A 23,562-nucleotide genomic window follows, 5' to 3' on the forward strand; every position below is an offset into this window, starting at 1 on the left:
AAGTAATTTACTGTTTAATGAGCATATAATTAACATGTCTCTAACTTTGACATGTAATATAATTTGAATTGATAATCACATAGATTAATTTAGGTTTTCTCAATTACTAATGTAAATTTCTTGTAATAGCACATTTCATAAAACTGTTGTACACGTTAACCGAGACTAAACTGAGTCCTACTCACTAGTTTGCAGTCACAACACAAAACTGTAAATCACATTAAATTACTTAAATGCAAATCTATCACTTTAATATGAATTTCATGTATGAATGTTGTCTGTGCAAAAAACATCAGTTTGATTGTTGCTGACAATCAGTTGTTTATTTTAAATATTGTGAAACTAATAACAGCTTAATTTATCAATCTGTTAGGAAAGGTTAACTGAGATTCTGGGTTACAGGTTGCAGTGTGTAAGTCTAAGAGCAAGCAGATGAAAGTGCTAGTGGTCAAGGTAAGAGACATGGACATTAAATATGAACAACCATCATTGATCATGTCAACAGAAGTCTGACAATGAAAGTCACTAGAAACAATCATCTGTACTTTTCGTAGTGAGAATCAGTCAAGACTCATCTGCAAAATACCCAAATGTATAACTGTGAACATATGTTGTATCCATTATCGTTTCACATCGCTTCTCTGCTTTTTGGAACGGAAAGAAAACCACATGTCTGCACATTGAATTGCAAGACTGTTGATAACCAATTAATGGGGTCAACAACATCGACTTGTCAATAACTGACCATGATCTGAAAACGTATGATCTTCGAATGAAACATCTCTACCTGGCTGGTAACTTTGGAAAATGAACAGAAAGTATAAAGGAACTATAATAGGAATATTTACAAGGAAGTTTGATGTATTTTTACTAAAGTAACATATGAAATATATATTTACTGAGTCTTGTTCTGCGCAGGAACCTTAGTTACTACAAACTACGCAATCGCATTATACAACCGGGGCAGCTGGTTCAGCTGGAAGAAACAGTGTGAGTTTTGTACATGCTGTGTTGGTGTAGGAGTTGTACAGCAGTTTGAGAACCACTGACACTGATCAATAGGGTAACCATACATACCCATTGTCAATATGAAGTATTTATCTGCATATGTATTCATTATTGTACTATCTTTACAATGTGTTGTCACACGCATTTATGAGCGTTCAAGGTTAGCAGAATTACTGCATATCAATTATGTATTATTATTATTATTATTATTATTATTACTACTAGTACTATAATAACTATGAAAATAATAACAAGTACTATCAGGAACTAAACACTTTATGTGTAGTTAATTGTACATATAAAGACTTTAAAACAATTACTGTTGAACAGGCAAAAAATATTAGTTTACGCTTAGTTCTGTAAATAACACTAATCGATGTATTTATTTTTGACACGGGGTTTACACGTATACAATTTTGTGAACATTATGCTAATAACTTATATCTCCCTCCCTATTGGTGTATCTTTCAATACTTAAGCATAACATGTTTTAGCAGTTTTTCCAACATATAAAAAAAATATTACATTAAAATAGTAATTGCAAAATACTAAACTGAGCATAGCGAAACATACACTTTTAAAAGTTGCGACAATATTCGTGAAGCTCAAATATGCATAAAACGGACCTTGGTATCTTCAGTGAAATACAGATCGACGAAATGAATAATCAATATGAACATTTATTGTTCAATATAGGCCTAGTAAATAATACCAACCTGGGGCGCCGTATTCGTCCTGTGTAACAGAAGACGTGCTCATTCGTCTGGAACCCCAGCTGATCACCGTCGTCAGTCACTGCGTTCACTTTCAGTTTCGCTTCTTCATTGCAGGTTGTAATAGTCGGTGAAATGAAACATAATATCCGTCTATTTATGAAGTTTGTTTTTAAACACCCAAGCGGAATACAATAAATACTTATAGCTTACCTAACAATACTGAATACCATGAATAACGTGAATAATTTAAAAGTCCTTCACCTGATATTTTGAACACGTACTTTTAATATCAATGATAAATAGACATTTAAAGCAAAAGTTAAAAAGTAGATCAACTTTAGTAGTGGCACCCTAATGCTTACACATCACATTAGTTCATAACTGAAAAACAAACTCACAGATAACACCATTCAATAGGTTTTTTTGTTGCTGTTCATTTTGTTTTTTTGTAATTGTAAGAGTAGACTAGCAATGCTTTGATCAAGCAAATTGTTTCTTCAGTGTTATGTAACATACTATCTACTAATGGGTCTTGGCTAATAACTGTCCCATGTCCATTTATTAAATTAAAAATCAAGTAAAGATCATGTATTATAGAATATATTTGTATTGTATAGCAAACATTCACCTCCCTGCAGTTTCCACATTTTGTTGCTGTCTGTTTACAATCTTGAAACTTCCCAATAGGACTTCTGCACAACCTACTCCAAACTGATGAAGCAAAAAAAATGCTGATGTAAATAAATATGTAAATGAGAAGATTCTCAATTGCATATTCAACCCTATTGCTACAGCAATCCTAAATCAGCTAAGGTGCAAAATATTTTTGAAGGGTTATATACCATACCACCCAGTCACTACTCAGCATGCCACTGTGAAGCCAACAGTGACTGAAAGATTTTCAAACTTCTGTCTGAGATGGGAGTCAGTAAACATACATCATCAGTATCTCAGTACCTACACAAAGTGTCCAGAAATCTTACATCTCCTATGGTGTTTGTAACAAAGCTTGTAAAAGATACTGCAGACATGTGTCAGAAGGATTTATGAGCAAATGAGTCAAAAACTGAACTGAAATCCCAGGTATTAGATTGGAAGATTGCAGTACATCAACCATCCCCACAAGAGATTGTTGCAATTTTACATCCCTCATTGCAAACCTGGTAAAAAGTTTCACAGTAGCCAACTGCTGCCAAAGGTGCTTCCAACAAATACTGTTAGGGAGCTGAATACACATGCAATCAGTACATATCAATGTGTATTGTTTATCTGCAGGCTTTGGTGACATTCAAGCTCCTTAACATATACCATATATCATGTTTGATCATTAGAGTTTTTAGTAAAAAAAAAAAAAAGTCAAATATTGGTACAGCAGATGTATTAACAAAAGAGTAATAAAACAGATGCACAAGGGCATAGTGATAAGCAGAATCAATAATAAGCAGCAAACATAAAACCTTATTTCCAAAAATGTAAAACTGGCTTTGAAGTTTAGCTTTCAACTGATATTCCATGCTCAGCAACACACAACTTAGGACAGTCTGGTTTTAGGTTGTTTATTTTGCTTCTCCACAGGCTTTCATTTCAGAGCTTATTTACAAAAAAAAATAATCGTAAGAAAAATACAAAGCATAGAATTTTCTGAGAAGCATACATGGAACACTACAGAGACACTTTACGCCAAGTTACTTGTCTATTGGGTGCAAATATTAATTTACATTCACCTGGGTTGAAGAAAGTAATGCGAGAGAAACTGTCATGTAACTCAGCAAGCGACAGACACTCTGTAATATGGTGCAAACATTGCCTCCCACATCTGTCTAAACATCTGGAAAAGGTCAGAGATCCAAGGAAAAGCTGAGGGAATGGCTGGAAAATAAACAAAGTGGAACAGTTATTTATTGATTTAAATTGTTTAGTATAAGCAAGTCCTAAATGCATTCCATATTAAATTGTTCTTCAAACATTGTACTTTATGTATTATGTATTTACCTATTTTTAAAAAGAATATGCAGTAAAGGGATTACACATTTGCACATCTGGAGCACACCATATAAATGTATTTATAGAAATATACATAATATTACATAATGTTAAGGTGGGGCATTTCTTGGACAACTAACGCTACAACCTTTGCCGAATTTTTTTCCCCGAAACATCTCAGAAATCTAATGTTCATGTAAATATTCTAATTTACTTAATTGAAGAAAACAATTAAAATTGGACTAAGAGATTTAGCAAAAGTAAATCCTCAGTAAAAAAGTATAATATAAAAGATTGGTATGTAACTTTCTCTATAACAATATTTTCACTTTATTTGTGTGCTTTATTCCATCATTTTATCATGTTCTGTATATTTATTGCTGAATTTAATTCAATTGCTTATTTGAGTTCAATCAAATCAACAGGGTTTAATTAAACAATAAGTTATACTAGAGACTACAATAGATCAGACTTTGTCAAAACCTGGGATGTAAGTGTTGCAAGATGTTTGCCTTTGCCTTTAAGCATTTCCTCTCTATCCCCGTCTGTTCTCCCTTAATAATAATAATAATAATAATAATAATAATAAAAATATTATTATTATTATTATTATTATTATTAATAATAATAATAAAACAGTAATTTAACTTGTTTGGATAAAATCCATATATACATTTAGCTCTCACTAATGTCAGACTATGAACATACAGCTCTAGAAAAAATTAAGAGACCACTCCAAGTTCAGAAATCAGTGTTAAGTGGTCACTTAAAAAAAAAAGTCAGTTTTGGGATCGTAGGACATTAAGAGACGCATATTGCATATTGCTGTTGAATACGCAAAATGGTGATGAACCAACGCTGATGATGAAATCTGTGTGATAAATAGTTGCTGGTGATGAAAAGTGTGTGACAAAAAGACATGCTCCCGAGCACAATAATATAGCAATATCAGTTAGGTGGTCACACATGTATATTTCATGTACAGTGAGGGAAAAAAGTATTTGATCCCCTGCTGATTTTGTATGTTTGCCCACTGACAAAGAAATGATCAGTCTATAATTTTAATGGTAGGTGTATTTTAACAGTGAGAGACAGAATAACAAAAAAATCCAGAAAAACACATTTCAAAAAAGTTATAAATTGATTTGCATGTTAATGAGGGAAATAAGTATTTGATCCCCTAACAATCAGCAAGATTTCTGGTTCCCAGGTGTCTTTTATACAGGTAACGAGCTGAGATTAGGAGCACTCCCTTTAAGAGAGTGCTCCTAATCTCAGCTCGTTACCTGTATAAAAGACACCTGTCCACAGAAGCAATCAATCAATCAGATTCCAAACTCTCCACCATGGCCAAGACCAAAGAGCTGTCCAAGGATGTCAGGAACAAGATTGTAGACATACACAAGGCTGGAATGGGCTACAAGACCATTGCCAAGCAGCTTGGTGAGAAGGTGACAACAGTTGGTGCGATTATTCGCAAATGGAAGAAACACAAAATAACTGTCAGTCTCCCTCGGTCTGGGGCTCCATGCAAGATCTCACCTCGTGGAGTTTCAATGATCATGAGAACGCTGAGGAATCAGCCCAGAACTACACGGGAGGATCTTGTTAATGATCTCAAGGCAGCTGGGACCATAGTCACCAAGAAACAATTGGTAACGCACTACGCCATGAAGGACTGAAATCCTGCAGTGCCCGCAAGGTCCCCCTGCTCAAGAAAGCACATGTACAGGCCCGTCTGAAGTTTGCCAATGAACATCTGAATGATTCAGAGGAGAACTGGGTGAAAGTGTTGTGGTCAGATGAGACCAAAATCGAGCTCTTTGGCATCAACTCAACTCGCCGTGTTTGGAGGAGGAGGAATGCTGCCTATGACCCCAAGAACACCATCCCCACCGTCAAACATGGAGGTGGAAACATTATGCTTTGGGGGTGTTTTTCTGCTAAGGGGACAGGACAACTGCACCGCATCAAAGGGACGATGGACAGGGCCATGTACTGTCAAATCTTGGGCGAGAACCTCCTTCCCTCAGCCAGGGCATTGAAAATGGGTCGTGGATGGGTATTCCAGCATGACAATGACCCAAAACACACAGCCAAGGCAACAAAGGAGTGGCTCAAGAAGCACATTAAGGTCCTGGAGTGGCCTAGCCAGTCTCCAGACCTTAATCCCATAGAAAATCTGTGGAGGGAGCTGAAGGTTTGAGTTGCCAAACGTCAGCCTCGAAACCTTAATGACTTGGAGAGGATCTGCAAAGAGGAGTGGGACAAAATCCCTCCTGAGATGTGTGCAAACCTGGTGGCCAACTACAAGAAACGTCTGACCTCTGTGATTGCCAACAAGGGTTTTGCCACCAAGTACTAAGTCGAAGGGGTCAAATACTTATTTCCCTCATTAACATGCAAATCAATGTATAACTTTTTTGAAATGTGTTTTTCTGGATTTTTTTGTTGTTATTCTGTCTCTCACTGTTAAAATACACCTACCATTAAAATTATAGACTGATCATTTCTTTGTCAGTGGGCAAACATACAAAATCAGCAGGGGATCAAATACTTTTTTCCCCTCACTGTATGATCAAGTGCAAATGGAAGGTGGAAACAAGTTCTTGGACCTTGGAGAATCCTGGTGGTGTCTACCACTAGTTTTCCCTATGGTCCCTTTAGAAACAAAAAGAGCAAAACTGAAATTTCATTGGCCCATGGCACCTACACTCACCTAAAGGATTATTAGGAACACCATACTAATACTGTGTTTGACCCCCTTTCGCCTTCAGAACTGCCTTAATTCTACGTGGCATTGATTCAACAAGGTGCTGAAAGCATTCTTTAGAAATGTTGGCCCATATTGATAGGATAGCATCTTGCAGTTGATGGAGATTTGTGGAATGCACATCCAGGGCACGAAGCTCCCGTTCCACCACATCCCAAAGATGCTCTATTGGGTTGAGATCTGGTGACTGTGGGGGCCAGTTTAGTACAGTGAACTAATTGTCATGTTCAAGAAACCAATTTGAAATGATTCAACCTTTGTGACATGGTGCATTATCCTGCTGGAAGTAGCCATCAGAGGATGGGTACATGGTGGTCATAAAGGGATGGACATGGTCAGAAACAATGCTCAGGTAGGCCGTGGCATTTAAACGATGCCCAATTGGCACTAAGGGGCCTAAAGTGTGCCAAGAAAACATCCCCCACACCATTACACCACCACCACCAGCCTGCACAGTGGTAACAAGGCATGATGGATCCATGTTCTCATTCTGTTTACGCCAAATTCTGACTCTACCATCTGAATGTCTCAACAGAAATCGAGACTCATCAGACCAGGCAACATTTTTCCAGTCTTCAACTGTCCAATTTTGGTGAGCTTGTGCAAATTGTAGCCTCTTTTACCTATTTGAAGTGCAGATGAGTGGTACCCGGTGGGGTCTTCTGCTGTTGTAGCCCATCTGCCTCAAGGTTGTACGTGTTGTGGCTTCACAAATGCTTTGCTGCATACCTCGGTTGTAACGAGTGGTTATTTCAGTCAAAGTTGCTCTTCTATCAGCTTGAATCAGTCGGCCCATTCTCCTCTGACCTCTAGCATCAACAAGGCATTTTCGCCCACAGGACTGCCGCATACTGGATGTTTTTCCCTTTTCACACCATTCTTTGTAAACCCTAGAAATGGCTGTGCGTGAAAATCCCAGTAATTGAGCAGATTGTGAAATACTCAGACCGGCCCGTCTGGCACCAACAACCATGCCACACTCAAAATTGCTTAAATCACCTTTCTTTCCCATTCAGACATTCAGTTTGGAGTTCAGGAGATTGTCTTGACCAGGACCACACCCCTAAATGCATTGAAGCAACTGCCATGTGATTGGTTGGTTAGATAATTGCATTAATGAGAAATTGAACAGGTGTTCCTAATAATCCTTTAGGTGAGTGTATATTTAATGTCATAGCAAATTGAAAATAACAATGTTAATAGATGACTATCTATTTGAAGTTTAATTTCAATCCGACAACACAAAAATCAAAGGCATATTTTTTGCCGTCAAGACTTGAGCAAATGTCTTGCATTGAACAAATTTAAAAGTAGGTGTGGGGGGAAAATATAAAAATCCTATTCTGCCTGTCCACTATGTGCTGTTACTCCCGTTTTAGTTATCAGCAGCTCATATTCCTTTCTTGCAATGTATTATCTGCAAATTACCTTCCAATGCAACTGGCAATATAGCGGTTAATGATTATTATTCATGAGTAATGATTATAATATTGATGAGATGGGAAGGCTTAGTTTAGAATCCCAATGAAATCACTGCTATAGTTATTAGAAATGACCATTCAGAGCACAGTTTTTAACATATTAAGCCCCTTGAGGATATGTCCCAGAAGCCATATAAAAGCTTTGTTCTACTTTCAAACTTCTAGGGAACAGTGTCATGCTAGTCTAAAATATTTTGAGTTTCTGTGTTCCGCTGTTCCTCCTGTGCACATAATAAATTCTGATTAGAACTGCCAAAAGTTTCTTCCACCACATAGGCAAAACTATGTTCTACATTTCACATCAATATTACAAGTGGATTCAGATCATAGCCCAGATTCTTGTGTTGTTGACTTGTTCAAGAAGGTGGACACGGACTGAGCTATGCCAAGTACCGGTTGTTTACTTTATTTAATTGTATTTTTACTGCACCTATATTCGTAAGGGCAGCTACTGTTTGTTAGTTACTGTCTTACTTAGCACAGTTTGAACCAGAAATGGCTGTGTTGTAGAGAGAGATTGTACAGTGCTGTTGCGTGCTTAGCTTCGCCTTTTCTGCAATCAGAACAGGCAGTTACGTAGAGTTTAGCATTCCAGACATTCCAAGCACTTAGTTTGGTTGACAGTGTACTAGGGCAGTACTTGCAGGATCTGGACAGAGCAGTGTAATCCAACACAATTCAGGTGTGCTCTCTGCTAATTAGTTATAGGTCGGCCATTTAACAGGCCCCCAGGTCCTCCGCACCAGCAATCAGTGCCAGCAGCCTCAGTGCCTCTCTTCCGAAGGGCCACACTTACAAAGGGCAGGGACTCTAGCTGTGGGACTCCAGCGAGGAGAAGACTGCGAAAGGACGCTGCACAGCAACAGCAGGCAACCATGACGATCTCGACGATTCCTGTCCTGCTCTCTCCTTCCACTGGGCGTGCACCTGCAATCCCTCTAACCTCATCTCCCTGCCTTTATTCCCCTCTCTGGAGGCCTGTGGAACTGCCACTCAGCTTCCATCTCCGCCTTCGCCTCCCACCACTCTCTGGATTTCCTTGCTCTCACAGAGACATTGATCTCCTCTGAGAACTCAACCACCCCTGCTGCCCTATCCTCTGTGTTTGTCCTGTCCCACTCCCCTTGTCTTACCGGGCTGGTAGGAGGAACAGGGCTCCTGCTCTCCCCTTCTCTCCTCTATCTCGACTAACAGCTTTGAATTCAATGCAGTGGAACTCACCTCTACCACCCTCCTGGTCCACTCGCCTCCTTCCTGCATGAACTTGACTTCCTTCTCTCCTCCCTCCCCTTGCTGTCCTCACCTAACATCCTCCTGGGAGACTTCAACATCCACCTCTCCTATCCCCTCCCACTCTGCTGGATTTCTTCCCCTTCTCCACTCTTAACTTCTCTCTCTCCCCATCTCCCCCCACTCACAGGGCAGGTCGCCAGCTAGATCTCATCTTCTCTAGAGGCTGCTGCCCTTCATCACTCTCCGTGACACCCCTGGACATCTCAGGCCATCACTTAATCTCTTTCTCCCTCTCCCCACCCCACCCCACCACTCCCTCTGTCACCTTCCGCCCATAATCTCCACTCCATCTCCCTCTCCACTGCCCTCACTCTCTTACTTTCCATTGACTGTTTCTTGTCTGTTAACTGTGCTACATTGTTCTCCTCCCTCACCTCCTCCATTGATTCTCTGTCCTCTCACATCTCATCCTGTCCGTCCCTCCCCTCCTCAGCCTTGGATCTCTTCCATTCTCCGCTCAACCCGATCCACTCTGCACGCTGCTGAACAGAAGTGGAAGAGGTCCAAAATCCCAGCTGCCCTTGAACTCTACCGTTCTCTACTTTCCACATTCTCCTCTTCACTTACCTCAGCCAAGAAGTCTTACTTCCAATCACTCTTTGAATCCTCTGTCAACAACCCCCACAAACTCTACTCCAACTTCTCCTCCCTCTTCACCCCCCAACCCCTTCCTCCTCCTTTCTCTCTCTCTGCAGATTATTTTGCCTCCTTCTCCTCCAAGATCACAGACATCCACAAGCTCTTCAACAGTCCCCCCTCCTCTCCCATCCTGCCCAAGTCTCCCACAACCAACCTTCCTTTTCTTCATTCTCACCTCTCTTGGACTCTGAACTTTCCTCTCTCCTCCTAGGTCACGAACTTACAACGTGTGCCCTGGACCCTCTCCCCACTTGCCTCCTCCAAGCGACTGTCCACTGTCAGCTCTCTACATTTCTTTCCCATCACTCACTTCTTGATCCTCTGCAATCCAGCTTCCACACAGCTCACTCCACTGAGACTGCTCTCCTGGCAGTCACTGACTCCCTCAGCTGTGCTCAGGCGGCCTCCCTCTCCTCAGTCCTCATCCTCCTTGAGCTCTCCGCAGCATTTGACACTGTCGATCACTCCATCCTCCTCTCCTGCCTCACTCACCTTGGAATCTCTGGGACTGCTCTCACCTGGTTCTCCTACGACCTCAGCAACTGGACCTATCAAGTGACATGGCGAGGTTCCTCATCCACCCCCCAACCTCTCCTCACAGGTGTACCCCAAGGCTCCATCCTGGGCCCCCTCCTGTTCGCTCTCTACACTGGCTCCCTGGACCCCCTCATTGAATCCCATGGTTTCTCTTACCATTTCTACAAAGATGATGCACAGAACTTCCGGTCTTTTCCCTCATCCGACCCTCTCATCCTCTCTCACATCTCTTCCTGCTTGTCTATCTCTGCCTGCATGCACTCACACCACCTAAAGCTCAAACTCTCCAAATCTGATCTCTTTTCCCCCCTCTTCCTCACCTTCTGCTGTCCTCTCCATCTCAATCCCGTTGGAATCTACGACACTCTCTCCCTCTTCTTCCGCTAAGAACCTAGGAGTCACCCTCAATCCTGCGCTCTCCTACACTCAGCACATCACCACACTGACACACACCTGCAGATTCTTCCTGAGCAACATACACCGAATCCGACCCTTCCTCACCAACTACTCGACTCATCCAGTCCCTGGTCCTAACCCCCCTGGACTACTGCAATTACCTCCTGGCCGGCCTGGCTGCAACTACTACCCGCCCACTCCAGCTCATCCAGAACTCTGCGGCTCGTCTGGTTTCTCTACAACGTTTTGTCATACTCTTGCCATTGCATTACTTGCACTTGTATTGTTTATTTTGATTTCCCCTATGCTCCCTCTCCCTAAGCTCTTAACTTCGACTTAACATCTTGTCCACACTTATCAACTTTTTCATTCTAGGATGCAAGACCTTATATATTTTTTACTGTACATCTCATATATACTTGTGTAAATTGTGAATTTGTAAAATGTATTATGCCTTGAACTGCACTGTATTATTGCACTTTGTATTGTGCTTATATTTTGTAAGTCTCCCTGGACAAGGGTGTCTGCTAATAAATAAATATTATTATTATTATTATTATTATTATTATTAATAATAATAATAATTCAAACTGATGATGTCTGGCTTGCACTCCAACTGGAAGCTTTAGTTGAAAGAATTTGGTCTGATTTTGTGGGGATAGTTTATATTTTGGATTGACTTGTAGAAAAGTGTTAGCTTTATCAGAAAACTAACTCTTCAGCCTTGAATTAATGCACTGAGGTCATAATTTGAATAAACTGTATACATAACTCTCAAAGTGTTTTTAATTAAAGGAGCTTTGTAAAATATATACAACTTACCTGGGTCCACTCTTACTAAAAGTATGTAAAGTAAAATTCCAGCTAGAAGAACCTTCTGATAGGGCAAAAAATGTATCCCTTTCCTAACCATCAACAGGCATCGCTGGAGTAACCTCATAATGGCTGTCAATCTCTGGGAAAAAGGGCCTGTCACAAATAGGGTGCATTAATAATACAAATAAAATGTATCTGCAATAAATTAGCATTAAGTGTAACTGTAGTTATATCTCCTCTGACTTTGACAATATATACCATTTTCTTTTTAAAATGTTAACTATTATAACCATTCATGGATTTCATAAAAAGCTTCAGGTTCATTGTTGGCAAGCAACTTTAATAACAATGGTGTGACTAGGAATGGCAAATAATTTAATTTACTTTCTGTATACCACATGGAAATATTAATTAAAGTTAATTCTAAAATCTTTTGAGTTTTCCTTTCATTAGGTCCTCTTCTAATTAGTGTTCCATCATATTCAGGAAATAAAGGTCTTTACTATATTATAAACAGGTTACCTCACATTTTGTACACTATTTATCATGGTAGACAGGACTCACGTATGTGCATTCTTTGTTGTATTCCTTGGCCCTGGCTGAGGCTCTGTGGCGAGCTGGCATTTTTCTTGCGTTCAATGATTTCTAGTGCCACCTGCCTTTGCTCCTCTGTGAAGGTTGTGTAGCTTCCTGCCAAGACCTGAGCCTCATGCAGCCAACCCAGTGGAACAAGTATGTGCAGGAGATACAGCTCAGCTACAGCTCCATACCCTGGCAGGCTCTGATTGACTGACGTCCTCAACCAATCACCTCCTGCCTCCAGGATCATGCCTGGCTCATCCACTTTGGTGTAAAGGAGGATACTTGAATGCAAAAAAGAAGAAAAGGTTCCTTGAACATGGCCATCAAGAAGAGACTTATAGGCCAGTATAGAAGGTTAGCATTTCACTGAAGGATCACTGCATTAGCAGTTTATTTTTTCTCCAGGAAAAAACATTATGCTTTCACAATTTACAGATATTCATTAATAGCAAGTACCAAACAGTCTTGGCCATTATCAGGTCAATTAAGTGTTCCATTTGTAGTATGTATTATGGTGCAGTGTATAGGGAAACACAAATGCGATTCCTAAAATAGTTTATTTTACATGTTTCGATAGTGTATCAGTAAGATTTATAGCAAATAATGTTGTTAGATGGCAAAACTCCCTCCTGAGAAGCTCCAGAATCCTATAAAACTAGTGAAGCATCTTCTCAGTGTCAAAGTGAAGAGGATGTGAATAATTGTAATAATTGCAATCTTTTGTAAAACACATTTCATGATTATGTATTCACCTTTATCTTTTATGTATTGTAATCAATAATTAATAAACTGTTTTATTCTTGAAAAACACATGGCATAAGTCTCTGTCTTGAAAAGGTTGATTCCAACAGTTAACGTTGATTTACCCTTTAAAGTATATTATTTATTGATAAATAAATGTGTATTAGTTATTAGGTGAATTGGCTTATTCTAAGGCAGTGGTTTTCAACCCGTGCCGTGGCACAATGGTGTGCTGTGAGGACTCCCCAAGTGTGCTGTGAGATTTTTATCCCCTCAAAAATATATATATATATATATTTTTTTTTTTTTTTGGCAACTTCATAAATCTTTTACCAAATCAAACTTATGACAATGTAAACATATATTATAGACTGTAGGAAATGTTTAATAACATAAATGTTTTGTTTGATGGACTGAATGCACACCTGCGTTGATTTGCAGTGCTATCAGTGGTACTGAAACACAACTGATTAAATGCATAGATGTTGAATTCGTTTTCATCTTGCACTCTGCTTATCCCTGTTCTAGGTTGGATTTGTGGACAAAATAGATTTTATGAATATTATTTAATATGTTTGTCCTTGCCCTTTTAGTAGGCTTATTTATTTGATATTGTAACAGAGATGTAAAGGCAGCACCATCCCTCTCGATTAATATGCGGCCATCTCCATAGGGGCTGCTTAGAGATTAGAGAAAGGACTGTAAAAAGTTAATTAAGTGCCTGGTAATTGTTACGTATTGATTATGTAGTGTAACATTGTGCACTGTTGTTGGATATCTCCTATTCCTGTAAGTCTGATTTGTCTTTGGATCCCCCCCCACTGTGTTTGAATATTCAGGCTCTAAATAGCCCCAGCGTTTCTCCTGCAGTTTTTAGTTCCTTCCACTGTTTAGCGCTGCCTTTGTAAATGCGGACGGTGCATGTGAGAAATAAAGAGCATGTGTACTTGTTTTGGACCCAGAAGCGCTGGTAACAAACCAAAACGGTTACATTATGAAACTCCTTATATTAACTGTGGGGACTGAATACACACTTGAGCTGAGCACGATAAAAATATCCAAACAAAGCATTTCAGTTGCGAAACGTTTAATCAAATCTAACAGCGAGGATAGCATGTTTGATCCATGTGTTATTGTTTTTAGTTAGTTGACACTTAGTTGAATTAACTTGTTACAAGATATTGTGAACTGAACATATTTTGCTGTTAATTTATATTTACTGCGAATAGTTTTTAGTGTCTGGTCTTGGTCTGCCTGCACTAAATAAATTATTCGTATTAAGTAATTATTTAGTATGTCTGTCTACTTTTTTTACCATACCACTAAAGGCCTTGCACTCCACACATCTGCACTTTTAATTACTCTTCTACTTACATAATTTAACACGCCATGTGCGTGTGATTATAGTTTTATCAACCTGTTGCCATTCAGGTAAGACAATACCAAGTAAATTCTGTTTTTTTTTTTTTCCCATGTTGGTGTGCCGCAGCATTAAAAATGTTGGGAACCACTGTTCTAAGCTATTCCTTGTTTTGCATATCCAGGATGCTGGATTAGGGAGTTGTTTATAGTAGGTCTTGCTGGGTTCAGTCAAAAGATAATTATATTTCTAGTTACAAATAATTATAACCATTTAATATTTTATTATAATTTTATAGTTAAGATTATTTTACCAGGTGCAGGATGATCAGCACAACAATGAGTAAAGGCACTGATTCCAGACAGGTTTCTCAGGTGGATAGGTCTATCTGGATCCTGTCTTTTTTAGGCACATAACAAATCACACCCTGGAATCACAGGGAACAAAAGAGACTGCAAAACTAATTAATTACTCCACTGAATCCAGATGCTGCATCCTGCCCATATCCCAATATATATAAAAAAGGCTTTAAAATACAATCAATATATTTGTTATTATATATATTTTCAAATGTTGGATTAATTTGTCGATTTAACAAATAGTCGAATGTTCGATTATTTGGTCTCACCCCTACTCAAGACTCACCACATTTGCATTATTTTTGCAGGAATTTTCTCTGGAGTTCCATAGTACTGAAGAACCCAAGCAAGGACCCTTCTCCACTCATTAAGTTCTGCGAGTGCTTGGATTCCAATTATGCAAAGAGCTGCTTTCACCTCTCCACACCTGAAACTACTGTAGAAACAGGAAACTCATATCAGTACTCAAATGCAACAGCTCATGTTTTTTAAATCTGAATTTCCTGACCAGCCAAGTACCACAAAAATATATAGCCTAGTTGTGTACTGTCAATTTACAAACATTTTAAATAAGATCAGAGATATCTGAACTAACTTTTGTCATTTGTATTAAAATGTTTGTGTAATATTGTGTAACAGAAAGCATCCGATGATGAGTGATGAGTGATGAGTGGAAGCTCGGTTTCTGCCTGACAAGTTGTCAGGAAGACCCATATATGGCTAAACCTGGGGAAAATTAACATACGTAATGTTTAATATAAAGGGGGCTTGTACCATGTATCAAGCCCAAACTGCGGGTGAAAACTGGTTCTTATCAGACCCTCTTCTGCCTATCAGGGTTGAACTATAGCACAGTACCATAGCATAGGAAGACTGTGAGACAGTTACCTTGTGCACACAGACACGCAGGGAAAGAAATGCAGTTCTTCACTAGTGTTTGCAGGATTGTTAGGCAAGTCGGTAGTCTGTTTATTTATTATCTCCAAACCATATCAACTTAAATAATTAGTGGGTAGAATAATTTTCAGGCGATGTAAGTGCTTCAAGAAAGAGTGTGGGGCTTAAATTGATAAATACCTCATATTCAGGTTTGCATAATTATTAGGCAGCTTTTTCACCACAGGTAAAATGGGCAGAAAAAAAATGATCTAACTGATGCTGGTAAAAAAAAAGAGAAGGAAGCAAAACTCTTGATATTTAGAAACGATTGAGGCATGATGACCACACAATCAAACACTTTAACCCCATTCACACTGAAACCATTGCCGGCAAGGTCTGTGTGAATGGGTCATTGCCGGAAAATTGTTGCCATGTCTCCCGCGACCAATCAGAATAGGGTCGCATTTTTGCGACCACAACACGACAAGGTTAAGCCACCTTTGAACAAGAACTTGTGACCATAATGAGAAACAGACCAGGGTGTTAGAAATGGCCGAGGTTGAAAATAATATAGTAGCAGCAAATTTTGAGTGTTATTGATGAACCAACAGGTTGACGTATGTAATGCTAACTATTGTCACACATGTCAGAAGTTATGTACCAATAAATAATACAAAAGATATTATCTCTATACAGGCAAACATGTTACCCCCTCACACTGGGTTCGTTTCAAACAGTTCAGTTCAGTTCGTTTGCTTTAAAACAATGTATCAGTCACTGCGCTGCTGTTCACTTGCCTTGTGTACAAACGTGCTCAGTTCATAACTCGGGTTCGTTTTCGTGATTCACTTCCATGTTATCTCAGGACTCAGATCATATTGCAATAATAAGTGAGCTTGGTTACTATTGTATGAATAAAACACCGGATATTTACATTTTACATGATTAATGTATAAGAAATGGCAGCATAACGCGTACAATAAATACATATGACTACATTGTATGGTTTACTGTATATTCCCTATATACATGTGTAAATTGCATAATGCTTTGAACCGTACTGTAGTTTTGCACTTTGTATTACTCTTATTTGTAAGTCGCCCTGGATAATAATAATGACGACAATAAAGTTACTACATGTAGTCTAACACATACGTCTGATACAACCAAATAATACATGGCTTTATTGGCAAATGAACTGCATGGAATGAATATAAAAGGCCCAAAACTTATTTGTTAAGTTTTATGTTATTTTATACTTATTATTTCTTAAACATACTTGTAAAGTAAGTGGAGAAATAATAATTTATAATTTAGTTGCATAATAATTATGCACACAGAGTGAAGAACTGCATTTCTTTCCCTGTGTGTCTGTGTAAACAAGGTCACTGTCTCACTGTGCTATGGTACTGTGCTATAGTTCAGCCCTGATACCTAGAAGAACAGGGTCGGATAAGAACCAGTTTTCACCAGGAATCTGGGCTTGATACATCGTACAAACACCCCCTTATATTAAACATTATGTATGCCTTAATTCTCCCTGGTTTGACTATATATGGGTCTTCCTGAGCAGTTACTTACACTCACTTACACTCATCACGGGACAGACATGTGGGCCTGATATCTTTCTCTCCTGTCCGGTCTGCATAAAAGTGCCTGTAGTTTGTAACTTCTCTAAGACTGTTCTGTAGATTGCCTCTTGAACCTCTTCCTTGCAGCTGCTTGTAATAAAAACCTTTTGATTGGAGGTCCATCTCTCTATGGATTTCTGCAACTCTTCACTATTATTGTATTTTCCCCTGAGAAAGACAAATCTCACTTTCTTAAACATTCAGTTTTGATGCAAAATAAAGTTTTGGCTTCACTGATGGCATTGTATCTGTCCAACTGGTATTTGATATACAGAACATACATGTAACACACCAGTCATTATACAGACCAGAAAATAATACAGTAAATAACAGGCAAATATATCTACACAGTCTTGAGCAATAGTTGATCTGTTAAACAATATTAATACTGGGTATAGTAAAGATAACTCATTTATACTGTGAAACTTAAGTTTTAATAGATAAAGCCACGTCAGATAAGACTCTTAAAGGCAATATTGCCAAAATAAAAAAAATGAAAAATCCAGCAGCATTACCTAGGCCTTTATTATTAATATGTCTTTAGATACAGTGAGGGGAAAAAGTATTTGATGCCCTGCTGATTTTGTACATTTGCCCACTGACAAAGAAATGATCAGTCTATAATTTTAATGGTAGGTGTATTTTAACAGTGAGAGACAGAAGAACAACAAAAAAATCCAGAAAAACACATTTATAACAAGTTATAAATTGATTTGCATGTTAATGAGGGAAATAAGTATTTGACCCCTTCGACTTTCCCTTGTTGGCAATCACAGAGGTCAGACGTTTCTTGTAGTTGGCCACCAGGTTTGCACACATCTCAGGAGGGATTTTGTCCCACTCCTCTTTGCAGATCCTCTCCAAGTCATTAAGGTTTCGAGGCTGACGTTTGGCAACTCGAACCTTCAACTCCCTCCACAGATTTTCTATGGGATTAAGGTCTGGAGACTGGCTAGGCCACTCCAGGACCTTAATGTGCTTCTTCTTGAGCCACTCCTTTGTTGCCTTGGCTGTGTGTTTTGGGTCACTGTAATGCTGGAATACCCATCCACAACCCATTTTCAATGCCCTGGCTGAAGGAAGGAGGTTCTCACCCAAGATTTGACGGTACATGGCCCCGTCCATCGTCCCTTTGATGCGGTGCAGTTGTCCTGTCCCCTTAGCAGAAAAACACCCGCAAAGCATAATGTTTCCAACTCCATGTTTGACGGTGGGGATGGTGTTCTTGGGGTCATAGGCAGCATTCCTCCTCCTCCAAACACAGCGAGTTGAGTTGATGCCAAAGAGCTCGATTTAGGTCTCATCAGACCACAACACTTTCACCCAGTTCTCCTCTGAATCATTCAGATGTTCATTGGCAAACTTCAGACGGGCCTGTACATGTGCTTTCTTGAGCAGGGGGACCTTGCGGGCGCTGCAAAATTTCAGTTCTTCATGGCATAGTGTGTTACCAATTGTTTTCTTGGTGACTATGGTCCCAGCTGCCTTCAGATCATTAACAAGATCCTCCCGTGTAGTTCTGGGCTGATTCCTCACCGTTCTCATGATCATTGAAACTCCACGAGGTGAGATCTTGCATGGAGCCCCAGACCGAGGGAGACTGACAGTTATTTTGTTTTTCTTCCATTTGCGAATAATCGCACCAACTGTTGTCACCTTCTCACCAAGCTGCTTGGCGATGGTCTTGTAGCCCATTCCAGCCTTGTGTAGGTCTACAATCTTGTCCCTGACATCCTTGGACAGCTCTTTGGTCTTGGCCATGGTGGAGAGTTTGGAATCTGATTGATTGATTGCTTCTGTGGACAGCTGCCTTGTCCCTTTAAGAGAGTGCTCCTAATCTCAGCTCGATACCTGTATAAAAGACACCTGGGAGCCAGAAATCTTGCTAATTGATAGGGGATCAAATACTTATTTCCCTCATTAACGTGCAAATCAATGTATAACTTTTTTGAAATGCGTTTTTCTGGATTTCTTCGTTGTTATTCTGTCTCTCACTGTTAAAATACACCTACCATTAAAATTATAGACTGATCATTTCTTTGTCAGTTGGCAAACGTACAAAATCAGCAGGGGATCAAATACTTTTTTCCCCTCACTGTATAGTCAAAAGTGTAGAATTTAGAACAAGGGAAGTAATGTTCAGACTGTACAATGCACTAGTTGGACCTCATCTGGATACTGTGGACAATTCTGGGCTCCACACTTCAAGAAAGATATTGCTGCCCTAGAGGCAGTTCAGAGAAGAGCAACCCGACTTATTCCAAGTTTGAAGGGAATGTCCTACTTGGAGAGACTGAGGGAACTGAACCTTTTCACCCTGGAACAGAGGAGACTATGTGGGGAATTGATTTAAGTCTTCAAAATCATGAAAGGCATCAACCACATCAAACCAGAGGAGCTTTTCCAGATTGGCAGGGACACACGGACCCGGGGACACAAATGGAAATTGGGCATTCAAGACAGAAAACAGGAGACACTTCTTCACACAGAGAGTTGTCACAATCTGGAACAAACTACACAGCAATGTGGTTGACACTGAAAATTTGGGAACATTTTAAAATGGACTGGATAGTATCCTTGGATCACTTAGTTATTAATGGACACCAAACGAGCACAATGGCCTCCTCTCATTTGTAAAATTTATTATGTTCTTCTTTCCTAGTCATCCATTTTGGAAGGATGGTCTGATATAGGCAGGGTCTTGGTAGTTCCCATACACCTTCAACTTCTCATCATCTTGACTGTGCTCCAAAGGATATTCGAGGCCTATTTTTAAACACCCATCCCCAAATCTGTGCCTTTCAACAGCTTTGTACCAGAGTGCTTTTGAATGCTTCTTGGTGCTCACATCCTTGTTTAAGTCTTATGTCATGTCCTTGGTTTAAAATGCAATACCCAGCAGAGGGAACCTAGAGGAACTGCTGAATGTATCCTGAAATCATGTGAATCACTACAATTTAACTACAATTTAACACAGGTGGATATCACTTGGTGTGCAATATTGAAGGTGATTACCTTCACCTGAGCTAATTTAGGATTGCTACTATAAGGGGGGTGGACACATCAAATTTTCAATTTTTAATTGTATTATTCCTACAAATTTCAAGACATTTTTTTATGTTGTAAGATGTGGGGTGGGGATAAATTAAATTATATATATTTTGTTTTCCTGTATTTTAATTCCAGGCTATAAGACATCAATACGTGAAAAGTTTGAATGGTGGTGTAAACTTTCAATAGACACTGTATATTCACTCTGACATAATGTAGTATATATTATTCAACTATAGTTTTTGTTGTTTTACAGTATGCTATATCAAACAATAAATACACATAAGTAATCAAAGTGTTTTTATTGTTGTTGTCAAACTATTTTGTATTATGTATTTTAGTTCCAGAAAGGCACATATTGAACACACTTTTTAACTATTGAAACTATTTTACTGTTGCTTTATTAATGTTAATAAAACTAAAATGTTCTTCTGCCTCTTTATTGGGCTATTGTGAAAATGCAACTGCATGGCAAATAGGGTAATTAAAACGAATGGGTTTTTTTTCCATTAATAAACAAATGCGACATCCTTAATTTGTATTTCTATTTTTGTTTGGCCCCTCAGCCTAAAACATTTAAAAGTTACCAAATTGTTCAAGTAACATAAGGCGAAAGTACACAGCTTTTGCTAATGATTTTCTCCTGGATGATTGCAAATTGAAAAACCTTTTTTCAAATTAAACATTAAATAAAATATAAAAGGGTACCTGGTTGTGTCCTCATGCTCAGGGAGACTGCTGAGGCTGTCCAGACCTTTTTCACAAGACTCAAGGCCCCCCTTAAAATCTCGCAACACCATTAGATGTTCGACAGCCATATCCAAGAGGCTTAGTGCTTGGGCTGAGCCTTGGAAAAGCAGTGGACTGCTGCCAAGACGAACAGAACCCAGACTTCTTGCTTGGGCCAAAGATGTGGAGGAACTGCTCCTCATTTTTGCGTATATATATGTTTAAATCCGAATCTCTGCAGTAGTTCTGTACTACATCCTCATATTCATTATAATTTTATCACTGGATGATCTGTAAACCAGAAATAATAAGAAATCATTATTTTGCACCAACTAAAATATATTACTTACGTAAAATATAGCTTGGTTACTTAGATACTGTTCATTCATCTATACTAGTATTAGTTGTGTAAGTCCAAAAGAAACATGGCAATTATTTATTTAAGTAAATTCTAAACATAAATAAATTACTGCATAAATGTTAAAGTTTGCTAAACTGATACCGTTACTAACTGCAACAGCAGGTAATATATTGCAGGTTTGGGGTCAATTAAATTGATTCAACTTAAATTCAGCCTATTCTCCACATTAATTCCGTCAATGCAATGCCCTTTAGACCAATTAATTTAATTAAGGGTTGGGGTTAATTAACCCAATGCTGCTCCAATTATATTCCCTCTGTACACATTCCTTCAATTCAGTTCAGTCTGCAGATCAATGCTTCCAATTCCATCCCATTGTTCTCGTTTCAATTTCAATGCTTTAAAGAACTGTCTAATTAAAAAAATGTTGGATTTATTTTTATTGTAGCAATGTGTGCGGTCATATTTAAAAATAATATTGTGCGTTTTATCTAAAATAGTCATGAAATAACGCCATTAAACCAAAAGTGTGGAAAAACTAACCAACTTTTCGTTGTATATGTTTCTTAACAAATACCATTAGATTCTAATGTGTATCATGCAACGCTATTTCTAATTCACCCTGTACACGCTACAAATCGTCTATTAAAAGTAAACTGCAGCTTTTAATAGAGGATAGACTCGAATGATTTGCCTACATGAAATTTGACGGAAATATTAGGAGCATCAAGTGATTCTGCGCCTCTTCTTTGAGGAAACGCAATACGTTCTTCTCAGTTCGTCAGACACCTGCTATTGTCACTGAATTACATGCGATGACTTTGAGGTCACACTGAAAATAGTAAACTAAAATTTGCTCTCTCTCTCTCTCTCTCTCTCTCTACTGCAGTTCATTATCAATTCCACATTTAATTACACTTGAATTGGAACCGATTTCTGAATTTCGATTTAATTCAGAATTGACCCCCAATCTGGACGATAGTTCTCAACTAAGTAGCCTGTTTATTCATAATTTAACAGCTTTGTTATGGTGCGTTGTGAAATACGTTAACATGCCAGTTGGGAATGTTCAACTTGTACCGCACTGCACTGACACAATGGAATTAAATTAAAACTCAGATGTTTTAACGTGACTGTATTTGTTTATAATGTCTACCAAGCAAACAGCAAAACTACGCTTCATTTAAATACCCATCAAAAATATCTTACCATAAATTGAACGACTTCAAATTAAAACTCCAATACATACTGCGATATCAAATACGCACTTCTCGCATTATAAAACAAAATATTATATATAAAAAAACGAATTACACATCACAAACATAAAGCAAAACACTAGTAAGGAAATATGGCGGGTGGGCAACTTTGCACTGCGGGCATCGTAGTTCTTCCGTCGTCTCGGCACAGTGAAATCGTCTGGTAGAGAACTAGCTCTCCCGAAATGCATTGCAAGAGTGACGTTAGTTAACCCATTCGTGATTTGAATAAATTAAAAATATTAGGAATTCAATCCCTAAGGAAAGACATGTTTTAATATCATTTAATATGTATGTATGTATATATTCAATCAAATTTACTTTTAATGCAAATACATTATAAATGCAATTCTCCATCAAGTCGTGATATATTCGAGACACACATACAAGTTTTATGACGCTAATGAGTGGCAAATAAGGACGGCAGCAATAAATGAACAAGCCTTGCTAAAAAAAACTTGGTCTGGTCAATCTATTGGCACTGTCCCACTGTCCTACAGCCAGCAACGGTAATGTTTGCCAAGGCTTGGCCAGTGTTGTTTTTAATAACCACTTTGATTCATTTTATGGGGTAATCGAGGTCAAAGTTACTTAATACGAAGAAAAGCACTTCACCAGCTTTTAAAATTAACAGTATTAAAAAAATTAATAACTAGATTACATGCATACATTAACAAAGTTACATAAAATATGAAGACAATTAAAACATTGTACAGAAACAATACATGATCTAAGCTAATTAACATGCATGAGAGCGTTAGTTTTATATTAGAGAGCAGTCACACTGAATTTGTGTATATAGTTTTATAGTGAAACTATCAAACTATCTACAAAAATACTAAACCTAAAAAGTAATAATATATAAATCAATGATCAAACCAATTAAATTGAGGATTAGAAGAGGAAAAAAATCTGCCCTCGGTTTCCTGATTTATAAATTGATATATAAACCGATCAGCCATAACATA

General features: G+C 38.5%; 2 protein-coding genes across 5 annotated transcripts in view; both read right to left on the reverse strand.

Annotated features, from left to right (window-relative positions):
• usp18 (ubiquitin specific peptidase 18) overlaps positions 1 to 1,811 on the reverse strand; it is a 36,952-nt gene extending 35,141 nt beyond the window's left edge. For both annotated transcript variants that reach the window (XM_066724645.1, XM_066724644.1), the window contains exon 1: positions 1,725 to 1,811. In XM_066724645.1, the coding sequence (XP_066580742.1) occupies positions 1,725 to 1,767 (43 nt within the window). In that variant the 5' untranslated portion in view covers positions 1,768 to 1,811. The remainder of the gene's footprint in view (positions 1 to 1,724) is intronic.
• A 1,455-nt stretch (positions 1,812 to 3,266) lies between these two features.
• pex26 (peroxisomal biogenesis factor 26) lies at positions 3,267 to 22,728 on the reverse strand. Of its 3 annotated transcripts, XM_066724646.1 has the most exons (6): positions 22,545 to 22,725; positions 20,954 to 21,265; positions 14,971 to 15,120; positions 12,207 to 12,505; positions 11,649 to 11,795; positions 3,267 to 3,593 (listed from the first exon to the last, which is right to left on the reverse strand). In XM_066724646.1, exons 2-6 carry the CDS (start codon positions 21,175 to 21,177, stop codon positions 3,490 to 3,492), a joined length of 924 nt encoding a protein of 307 aa, XP_066580743.1. In that variant the 5' UTR covers positions 21,178 to 21,265; positions 22,545 to 22,725; the 3' UTR covers positions 3,267 to 3,489. The 3 variants fall into 3 exon arrangements, with proteins under 3 accessions (XP_066580743.1, XP_066580744.1, XP_066580745.1); XM_066724647.1 differs by lacking the exon at positions 11,649 to 11,795 and having other exon boundaries at positions 22,545 to 22,728; XM_066724648.1 differs by lacking the exon at positions 14,971 to 15,120 and having other exon boundaries at positions 22,545 to 22,727.
• Positions 22,729 to 23,562: the final 834 nt, after the last annotated feature.

The sequence above is a fragment of the Amia ocellicauda genome, chromosome 15 (genome assembly GCF_036373705.1).
Source record: "Amia ocellicauda isolate fAmiCal2 chromosome 15, fAmiCal2.hap1, whole genome shotgun sequence".
Taxonomy (NCBI): domain Eukaryota; kingdom Metazoa; phylum Chordata; class Actinopteri; order Amiiformes; family Amiidae; genus Amia; species Amia ocellicauda.